Raw genomic sequence first — 10,480 nt, forward strand, 5'->3', positions numbered from 1 at the left:
CCTAGGGTTGGGAACCCTAGGGGAGGGGGTGCCTCCACTTGCCTTGGGGGGGGGGGCAAGGCACCCCCCTTGGCCGCCGCCCCCTAGGAGATCCATCTCCTAGGGCCGGCGCCCCCCTGGGGACCCTATATATAGAGGGGGGAGGAAGGGCAGCCTTACCTTTGCACTTGGCGCCTCCCTTCCCCCTTGCTACACCTCTCCCTCCCGCAGACGCTTGGCGAAGCCCTGGCGGGATCCCTGCTGCATCCACCACCACGCCGTCATGCTGCTGGATCTTCATCAACCTCTCCTTCGCCCTTGCTGGATCAAGAAGGAGAAGACGTCACGCTGACCGTACGTGTGTTGAACGCGGAGGTGCCGTTCGTTCGCCGCTAGGATCTCCGGTGATTTGGATCACGACGAGTACGACTCCCTCAACCCCGTTCTCTTGAACGCTTCCGCTCGATCTACAAGGGTATGTAGATGCACTCCTCTCTCTCTCTCTCGTTGCTAGATGAACTCATAGATTGATCTTGGTGAAACCGTAGATTTTTTTTATTTTCTGCAACGTTCCCCAACATGCACGACCGTGTCGGTGCCGGTGATAGCGATACTGTTGTGTGCCGTTTCCTTCCTAGAGGTGTCATCGTTGGTGACCCATTCACCATGGGCCCTGTGTGAAAACCATTGGTCTGGCTGGTTCTAGACCAGATGGCGACAACATTGTGGCGTCGTATCCTCCTTGGAGGCTCCGTCTCGTGAGCAAGGTCCTAGGTTGCTTTTTGCTAGGGTGAGTTTCATGAATGATTGCATCTTCTCATCATGTGTCGGGTCCTGCCTCAGTGGTGGTGCGCTCATGCGGAGCTAGGTTCGGCGAGGTAGTTGTGCTCGAAGACCCCTTTGTTGTCTTGGGCCTTGTCTCCATCCGCGTTCTAGGGTGCTGAACACTCCATCGCCCGATGATGCGGTGCCTCTCGAGCCGGGGCGAGGAGCCGGGGGTCCTTCTGGCGATGGAATGAGATGGCGTTGGTTAGTTGGGCGCCCATGCGATGGCATTGGCATAACCCCCTCTGTCTGTTGATCTCCTTCTGGAGCCGGCTTCATTCGCATCATCGGTCCTTCGACATGTCTGACGGCTCAAGTGTCTTGCTTTCTTACTTTTTGAGCTTTGTTGCTGCTCCTGGGCACCATGTATCTTGAAGGAGCTCTTTCTTTTTGCTTTGTACTTTTGTGTTGTGTTGTACTGTTTGTTGTAAAGGCGTCATTAATTTAAAATCAGACACCAATCCTCTTTCTAAAAAAGTTCCGGATGTAATCACATTTTTGAATTTGCAGGATTGGATGGAGTATTATGTTTGAGGTGATTTGTACTTTTTTGTGGGAAAAATCCAATCTATTCATCTTCAATCATGGGAGTACAACAAACACTAGAAATAATAATAATAAATACTTTTGATAGTGAACTTTTATACGTAATAGATTTGTATCTTTAAAAAAATTAATAGGTGGAAGCTCAAAAGAATATATTAATATGAAGAAAGCCTCTCTTGTGTGGATTTTATTTTAGTGCCTCCGTTTCTAAATATATAAGCCCTTTTACGGGTTTCACTATGGAGACTACATTCAGATGTATATAGTCGTCTTTTAAGTATATTTTCATCCGTTTTGCTCCATATGTACTATGTACTCTATAGTGGAACCTCTAAAATGACTTATATTTAGAACGGAGGGAGTATGTCTTCTTTTTCTCACATGTTGTGTGTATTTTGTTTGCACTATGGTATGGTGGCGGAGAAGAAGATACCGTGGAGAGATGCCTCCAAGGCCCGGGCGACAGATTCCGTTACGGCAGCCTCCAAAACCCGGCGAGTCGCCGTCGTCGTCGTCGTCGCCGCCTCGTATCCGTTAGCAACAACAACAGACGGAGCACCCAACCCCACGTCCCCCCCCTCCTCTTCCCTCCACTCTCCGCCCTCCACGCACCTCACCTCATCCCCTCTCCCTCCCTCTCTCCCCCCTGCCCCGCCACGGCGGCAGCGCCCGCCCATGCCGCTGCCGCTGCACCCCTGCTGCGCCGCCGTCGTCGCGGCGACGCCCGCCATGGCCACCACCGCCGGCAGCGGCGGCACCATCTCGCCGTCCACCGCCGCCGCCCCGCCGCCCCGGTACCTCGGCTCCGGCCAGGGCCGGCTCCGCCTCGCGCCGGCAGCCAGCCGGCGTAACAGTCCGCTCCTCCGCTGCTCCGCGTCCGGCGGCGACGGGCCCGACAAGGTTCTTGAGAAGCGCCGGGCCGAGCTCGCCGCCCGCATTTCCTCCGGCGAGTTCACCGCCCAGGGCCCCGGGTCAGTCAGTTCCCCCCGGCCAATCCCTTATCCCCCCCTCCGCGCATTTCTTTCCCCTCGTGCAGCTCCGGTGCTGATTGGATCAGGCGCGGTGCTTGAATTGCTCTGTCCAGATGGCTCGCGCCCGTCGCGGCAAGGCTCGCCAAGCTCGGCCCGCCGGGGGAGCTCGCGGCCGGGCTGCTCACCAAGGTAGCGGGCGGCGCGGCGCGCAGGGGCCCGGAGCTGCCGCAGGCGGTCGGGTCGCTGGCTTCCGTCGCCGGGGAGGCCTTCTTCCTGCCGCTCTACGACCTCTTCCTCACCTACGGCGGCGTCTTCCGCCTCAACTTTGGGCCCAAGGTGAGCGAGTCATCCATCGAATTGCCCCCAAAATTGCTGCCTTTTGAACCATGTCATGTTGCTAATGGTCTGTACATTTCTTCTTCTTTTACCTCCAGTCTTTCCTCATCGTCTCTGATCCGGATGTAGCTAAGCATATCCTGAGGGACAACTCCAAGGCTTATTCCAAGGTTTGGTTCTGAATTTGGTTCTAGTCATTTCCAAACAGTAAAGAAATGTTTCAAAAGGCTTCAGAAATGAGCAGCATGATGTTTGATTCAGTCCTGGTCTGATCATGGTGGGTGCAGGGTATCCTTGCGGAGATACTGGAGTTTGTGATGGGCACAGGTCTGATCCCAGCTGATGGGGAGGTCTGGCGTGTTCGACGGCGTGCCATTGTACCAGCATTGCATCAGAAGGTTCTAACTTTCTGATTACCATATCAATGTTTTGTGTTTATTGTTTTCCTATCAGTGTAACTAACTTTACTCACCTGAATAATGTGTTCGGCAGTACGTGACAGCGATGATAGGTCTCTTCGGAAACGCTTCAGACCGGCTCTGCCAGAAGCTGGACAAGGCGGCTTCGGACGGGGAAGATGTGGAGATGGAATCTCTCTTCTCTCGACTAACGCTGGATGTCATCGGGAAGGCAGTGTTCAATTATGATTTTGATTCATTATCCTACGATAATGGAATAGTTGAGGTTATTGCTCAGATTTTGTCGTATTCCTGAGTACATTACGAAATTTCATTTGCTTATGTTTTCTGTCAACTTTACTTATTCGGTTTGCTGGTTCATCATCAGGCTGTGTATGTAACATTACGGGAAGCAGAAATGCGGAGTACATCTCCTATCCCAACTTGGGAAATACCCATATGGAAAGACATCTCCCCTCGGCAAAGGAAGGTCAATGAAGCTCTCGCACTGATAAATAATATTCTCGATGAACTAATTGCTACTTGCAAGGTAAGCCTTCTCTTATACTTTGACATTAGCAAATACTCCCTCCGTTCCTAAATAGATGACCCAACTTTATATTAAGTTTAGTATAAAGTTGGGTCATCTATTTTGGAACGGAGGGAGTAGTAATTATTGTGTTTAGAAAAATCATGACATGGGACAATTACTGCAGAGGATGGTAGATGAAGAAGATCTGCAGTTTCATGAGGAATACATGAATGAGAAAGATCCTAGTATTCTTCACTTCCTATTGGCATCTGGAGATGATGTATGGCACATCTGCACTGACAAAGTCTTTTAGATATTTTTACCTGCTGATATTCACATTGCACCATTGTTCAATCCATCTATCTTAGGTGTCCAGCAAGCAGCTCCGTGACGATCTGATGACAATGCTCATAGCTGGCCATGAGACCTCTGCAGCAGTCTTGACTTGGACATTTTATCTTCTGTCTAAGGTGTGATACTGCCAATAACTGAAAACTCAATGCTATAGTAGTATAACAATGCCAAATGATAATGTGTCGTTCATCATTTTCATATTCATCAAGCCATCAATATTGGTACTTATTCTCACTGTGTTATCTATTGCTAACTTGCAGTATCCGAATGTAATGTCCAAGCTCCAGGCTGAGGTAGACTCAACTTTTATCCTTAATGTGGTTTTCCTATGGAGGTTCACACTTCTGAATCGTACAAATGCCAATTGACTTTTCTTTGCTCAATTATCCACAGGCTGATGCTGTTCTAGGAGATGGTTTACCAACAATTGATGATGTGAAGAAACTTAAGTATACTACTCGAGTTATTAATGAAGTAAGTACCAAAAAGTGTTACTTTGACACATAATGAGTTTCGTCACTGAATGATAACATTGCTGTTTTTGCAGTCTTTGAGATTATATCCACAGCCGCCAGTTTTGATTCGCCGTTCCCTTGAGGATGATATGCTAGGGGAGTACCCAATCGGCAAGTAAGTATTTTACAGCAGAATTCCATCTGTCAAGTCACTAAAGAAAAGGCCAGCTTAGAGTCTAGTCAAGTTTAAGGAGTAAGGGCTGTTCATTAGTTTGTCAGAAAACCACCTTGATTACCATGGGAGTTCGGCTCTTTTTGTCTTATTTGGGCTTTTCCACATCCTTTCCCTTAAATACTTGTGCGAGTAATATATTAGCATAGGGTATTGCAGCATTTTCCCAATCTTGTGCAGACTATTTTACTCAACATATTCTGTTTTCTGCTTTGTCCTTATGTTGTTGCTGGTAGCCATGTTTGTTTAGTTGTTGCTGTTGGGTATTTATATATGTGATACTGATTTCCATGGAAAGCTAAACTTTTCATAGTTCTGAAAATATATATTGTTCTTTTCAAGGGGAGAAGACATTTTTATATCCATCTGGAACCTTCATCGCTGCCCAAAGCATTGGGATGACGCGGATGTTTTCAATCCAGAAAGGTGGCCTTTGGACGGACCGAACCCAAATGAGACAAACCAAAAATTCAGGTTCCATCCCTATTACTGTAATATAAAACGCTTTTGGGTAAACCATGTGTCACTCTGGTTATCAAGTTCATTAGTTGTTTCTACTTTCTGTTGCAAGAATTAACCTTTGAAAGTTTGAATATGCTTAATTGCTCATTATAGCTATATTTCTTCTTCTTGCCGAAGATTTATTTTTAGAGAATGTGTCAGAAAAAAAACCTTTAGATCAAATGAGTGAATGATCAAAGTTGGTCATCGAATACACAATCCTGTTGATTTTATTTTCTACTATGATGAACCTGCCACATGTGAGTCTTATTAATTAAGATAACCAACTACTTATTCTGACATATGAAGCAGCTCCATAACAGATGTCCTCAGATTGTTGCAGTCAAACTTTTCAGCCAGTGATAGTTATAAAATTATTTCTATTTGCCATTTGCAGTTGATATTAGTAGATTCATCATCAAAAGTGCTTCCAAGTTAATATATATTTTATTAACATATAGTTAGAAAAATGTGTCAAATGTATGTATAGGAGACCGTGTCGATACCAATACTATATTTACTTTTCTGTAGCAGTGGCACACTAGTACATAGCCACAACCCTATGATTTGCACAAGGTATTTGGACAGTAACATGGAATATAGTTAGGTGGATCTTATTGAGGGTGAACATGATGCAGAGATAAATGAGATGAATATTAAACTGCTACTCCAATGAGCAACAGGAAATCACACTTCTGATCAAACAAAGCAGCAATTATTTTTCACCTTAAGATTTTACCAAAAGCAAGGAGCCATCACACTTACATATCCTCTGTTGAATTTTTTATGACTGTTGTTGCTTTATGAGTGTCCCAGAAAAGATTCTTCCAATAAACATAGGATATTATAAAGAAAAATGTATTAGAAATTGTATCTTTTTATAGATTGGATATTGCCTTAACGGGAGATATATTAATGGGGTTATATATATTATTTAGTGTTATGGGTGATAATTTATAATGCTCAATGGGTGCATTTCTAAGAGTATGGATTATGTGGTATCTTCAGCTGCAATGAATCTAACAATTTGAAATATTATGGTGGGTTGGTGCAATGACATATTGGTTGATAAAGAAGTGATGAGTCACCATTTAGTAGATAAAAGTCGTCTTCTAAGCATACCATTGAAACTCGAAATTAGTAATAGATAAATAAATATGCAACAAAGTTATGTTCTTGTGTTGTTTAGTTTTTGCTTCTCTGTATTGCCATGTTCTGTTACATACATCAGAACCATTATAACGTTGTGATCCTAGTTGCCACTGTCGAACTCTTAAAGATCCATTGTGTGACTGTGGTTGCTTTCCTTCTTAAGAATAGTGGTGGCATCTGCTTGCTACACTGTTTAATTAATGCCTAGCAAACCTGCTTTAAGTTATAACTCACTTGTATTCATATAATCTTGTTGAATTTTCAGTTACTTGCCATTTGGTGGCGGACCAAGGAAATGTGTAGGTGATATGTTTGCTACTTTTGAGGTAATCCATTTTGATTATTTGGGGTTTCAGCTGATAATATTGAAATAGCATTTTGCGATTTCATGAACTTTGCTGGTAATTACTAATTTGATTTAGTCGTATTAAGGCCTTCTTTCTTTCGGCTTCTTGGGATATTAGACTGTTTTTTTTTTGTGAAAACAAAGATTTGTTGCTATCCCAGCCTATGCGCTACGAGGATGCACTGCCTAGTCATTTCTTCCTTGACTATTGGGAGAATCACTGACATCCTGCAATTTCTGTGCAGACTGTGGTGGCAACAGCAATGCTTGTCAAGCGATTTGATTTTCAGATGGCTCCAGGAGCACCTCCGGTATGTTTCCCACCAGCTTTCTGATTCATCATAGCTGATAAAATATATTTATCATAGCTCTATTGTAGGTCGAGATGACAACCGGAGCAACGATTCACACAACTAAGGGACTGAACATGACTGTTACTCGGAGGATAAAGCCACCTGTAATTCCAAACTTAGAGATGAAAATTGTTTCCGATTCAGAAGGAAGCACAAGTTCTACTGCGTCAGTGGCTGTTTCTACTGCTAGTATTACATCCGGAGAAGGTCAACAAGTAGAGGTGTCGACAAGTCAAGTGTGATTTATCATTTTTGATGCTCAGATTGCAATGAGATACATAATGAGTACGTTCTCATCTCAGTTCAACTTGGAAATTTAAATAGTTATAGTTTCTTCACATTTGAATTGGTTATATTCTCTGGTATGGGCGTTCATTGGCCTTTTCACCTCCTTTCTCTTGCATTGTCCTGCTGTAGTTTTCGTATAGCACACTTCATTTACCTGAAGTGCTCAAAGATGATGTATGTCCAATAAATAAAGGCACCGCTTTTTCTTCAAAAAAATGAAGTGCTCAAAGGCATAGTCCTCGTCTGTTGAGTGTCTAGGGCAAAGGAACTTTGTTTGCACTTCTCGTTGTTAATCATGAAGTCATATATTTTATTTAGTAAATTACATCGTGCTATACATCTTTGGTGATAAAATTGTTGTACTGCTTCTGTAAACCGTATGCTATACCATCATTGTCTATGAACACGCGTGGCTGCACCTAATTAAATTTCATGATCAATTTAGGCAAGTCCTTTTTAAAAGCATATTGCCTCCATTCTTCTGATACATTATTATGATTTTTAGTCAATCTTACTGTGGAATGTGGAAGTCATTGCTCATGGAAACATTTTCCATGCGCAGATACCAGATACGGTACATAACAGACCAGAAGCTTCCGGGCGTGCTTCTTTACAAGGAAAAGCTCTCCTAAAAGTTCCCAGGCTTATTTTTGCGATACAGGCTACAACACTTTTACAGACTATAGATCTGCCTGCTACTCAAAAGCACCGCGGACACACATATTTACAGATCCACAAGTACCGGGCATGGACTCCTGCATCTCTAAAACTTCAGCATGGCCTCCAACGCGCGAAGAACGTCGTCGCGGGTAACTATACCTGTTAGCAGTGTTTAGAATATCCTGTTAAGCTTGAAAACATAATCCAAACAATAGTTGATGTTAAGGGGATGATACAGATCTACTCCCTCCGTCCCATAATATAAGAGCGTTTTTGACATTACATTAGTGTAAAAAACGCTCTTATATTATGGGACGGGGGGTGTAGTATATATAAGTCCTTTACTGCTGGTTTTGTCGTGTTTTCTGTTACTCACCTATTACTTGATTGTCCTGGTTTACTATCGGTAATCTGTGGATCTTCTTCTTGAGCATCAGAGCTGCGGCATCTGTTGGCATCACATGTGTGTACGGTTAATTAACTGGAAACTAATATGGGGGAAAATGATGAGTGGAAACAACAATTACCGGTCACTGTTTTATCGCATGATAGCGTGATTGCTGGAGATGTCATCACATCTGCAATCTTCGTCTTTGGCTGTTACAACAAATAGGAACTAGATTAGCAAACACAAGATGGTGATATTGAGGTAGCAACTTGTGTATGTGGGTGTGGGTGTGTGTTCTTTTTCTGTCTTTTTCTTCTTCTTGTGTCGGACCCGAAAGGCGGCAAGAGTTGTGTGTAAAACAGATGAAGAGAGAAGGGGGAGGAGCTGAGCTGACCCCATGTGAAGCCCTCGCGCGATCGCTCTTCACGACGACCCCGACGCATCTGCGAGCGCTGTCGACAACCGGGAGGCCTGACACGAGCTGAAAGTGGCCTTCAACCTCCACCAGCGCCTGCTCCGCTGTGACCATCAGCACGGGCGTCGACATGGCCTCGCGCAGGAGCGGCCCCTGCTGCTGCAACCAACCAAGCAACAAGGTTCAAAGTCAAGCAAGGGATCAAGAAGAAGAAGCACCATCAAGAGAGGAGATGACAGAGACTACAAGATCAGCAGGAAGAAGCAGCATCAAGAGAGGACATGGCCAGAGACTACAAAGATCAGCAAGAAGAAGCACCTGATCGGCAGCGTGGGAAGGTGGCTGCTGCTGCTGCTGCTGCTGGGACTGGAGGTAGGCGCGGAGGTCGTCGTAGCTGAGGAGGGAGAAGTTCTCGGGCCACTCGCCGGAGATGATGGCGTCGGGGTTCTCGTCGAGCCCGAGCCGGAGCCCGCTCCCGTCCATGAACGTGGACGCCCGGCACCCGAAGCTCCCTGCGCCGGTGGCTTTGCCCCTTCTGGCCTCAGCCTTGGCCCCTTTGAACATGGAGCAGCTCTGCAAGGTATTGATGCACGCCATGGATGCTACTCTTCCTTGTCTCGTGTGGTGGATGTTGTCTGACTGTGTTCTCTTGCAGATCCCAGCAGGAGGGCTCCATTTATAGGGAGTGAAGCTGGAGGCGCTGGGATCGCTCCATGCCCATTGTCAGTGAGCTGAGCTGGATGGGCATGCTTGCATGGGGAGGGAGGGGCTGGCCCACCGGTGAGTGAGCGACTGGTGCTGCTGAGATCCCACTTTGACTTGACGACTGATGAGTGTGCTGACAGATAAATATCTGTGTGATCAGTGAGCTTCAGCCAAGGTAGGTAGGTAGAATCATGGCGGTGAATTCCTTGGGAGAAAGGGTGGTTGATCATGGCGTTTTTAACCCCTGGGCTGGGGTGGTAATTCATGGAGGATCTGGATGTGCACCTGACTCTGAATGTGATGACAAGTTGGATCTGGACTGGGCGTGTTTTTGTCCCAGCCCGGAATCTCTGGTCCTCGGATGTGGATTGACGTGGAGTTTCCCGGACACGCGGTGCTTCCACTGGGAACGGCGGCCCGCCGGAGCGGGGCCCGGCGGCCGGCGTGGCGGGGCGCGAGTGGCCGGCGGGATTCCCGTGGGGCCCGGTCACGTGGCACCGGATAAGGATGGAGGAGTGCCGACCCTTCACTCCCTCCGGCCGGTACGGTTGGCGGAGAGCCGGAGGTCGACGTTGCATGCCGTTTTCTTCCGCCAACTCCGGCCAGTGGGTTGGGCTGTCGCCGTGCGGGCCGGGCATGCTGACCTGTCGGAGCCGGAAGGGACGATGAATGAGCCCGCGGTTTCGCGTGAATGAATCTGCGGCGGAAGCTGGCGAGAGAGAGAGGATCCAGCGCTCCAAAACGGGGCTGGAAGATCATGCTGCGCAGAATCTCCCATCCCTGGCAACGATGCGGAATCAGCGCGAATCTTCAGTCGTGTTGCACTGGCAAAGTGCCCCTGAGCTGCAACAGATGCACATCATCAGAGTTATAAATAAGCATGGGAAAAATATACTCCCTCCGTCCCATAATATAAGAACGTTTTTCACTGTCAAAAACGTTCTTATATTATGGGACAGAGAGAGTACATCTTATTTTTGTATTTTTATTACTAATAAAAATTAGTACAAAACAAAAAATATTTATATTTACACCTTTTATTAC

The 10,480-nt window shown here is 46.2% G+C and overlaps 2 protein-coding genes across 3 annotated transcripts; one reads left to right on the forward strand and one right to left on the reverse strand.

Moving 5' to 3' along the window:
* The first annotated feature begins 1,973 nt into the window (after nt 1–1,973).
* On the forward strand, nt 1,974–8,282 carry LOC119324643 (protein LUTEIN DEFICIENT 5, chloroplastic-like). Its single transcript, XM_037598415.1, has 16 exons — nt 1,974–2,321; nt 2,435–2,657; nt 2,756–2,827; nt 2,945–3,055; nt 3,150–3,341; nt 3,444–3,605; nt 3,772–3,867; nt 3,956–4,057; nt 4,202–4,234; nt 4,335–4,415; nt 4,489–4,571; nt 4,971–5,102; nt 6,547–6,607; nt 6,873–6,938; nt 7,007–7,265; nt 7,831–8,282. The coding sequence occupies exons 1-15, from the start codon at nt 2,026–2,028 to the stop codon at nt 7,220–7,222; spliced, it is 1,926 nt and encodes a 641-aa protein (XP_037454312.1). The 5' UTR covers nt 1,974–2,025; the 3' UTR covers nt 7,223–7,265; nt 7,831–8,282.
* On the reverse strand, nt 7,722–9,388 carry LOC119324644 (magnesium transporter MgtE-like). Of its 2 annotated transcripts, none has more exons than XM_037598417.1 (5): nt 9,050–9,388; nt 8,711–8,887; nt 8,456–8,525; nt 8,305–8,376; nt 7,722–8,087 (listed from the first exon to the last, which is right to left on the reverse strand). In XM_037598417.1, exons 1-5 carry the CDS (start codon nt 9,326–9,328, stop codon nt 8,032–8,034), a joined length of 654 nt encoding a protein of 217 aa, XP_037454314.1. In that variant the 5' UTR covers nt 9,329–9,388; the 3' UTR covers nt 7,722–8,031. The 2 variants fall into 2 exon arrangements, with proteins under 2 accessions (XP_037454314.1, XP_037454313.1); XM_037598416.1 differs by having other exon boundaries at nt 8,711–8,890; nt 9,050–9,387.
* Nucleotides 9,389–10,480: the final 1,092 nt, after the last annotated feature.

This window comes from Triticum dicoccoides, chromosome 6B, assembly GCF_002162155.2.
Source record: "Triticum dicoccoides isolate Atlit2015 ecotype Zavitan chromosome 6B, WEW_v2.0, whole genome shotgun sequence".
In the NCBI taxonomy this organism is placed as follows: Eukaryota; Viridiplantae; Streptophyta; class Magnoliopsida; order Poales; family Poaceae; genus Triticum; species Triticum dicoccoides.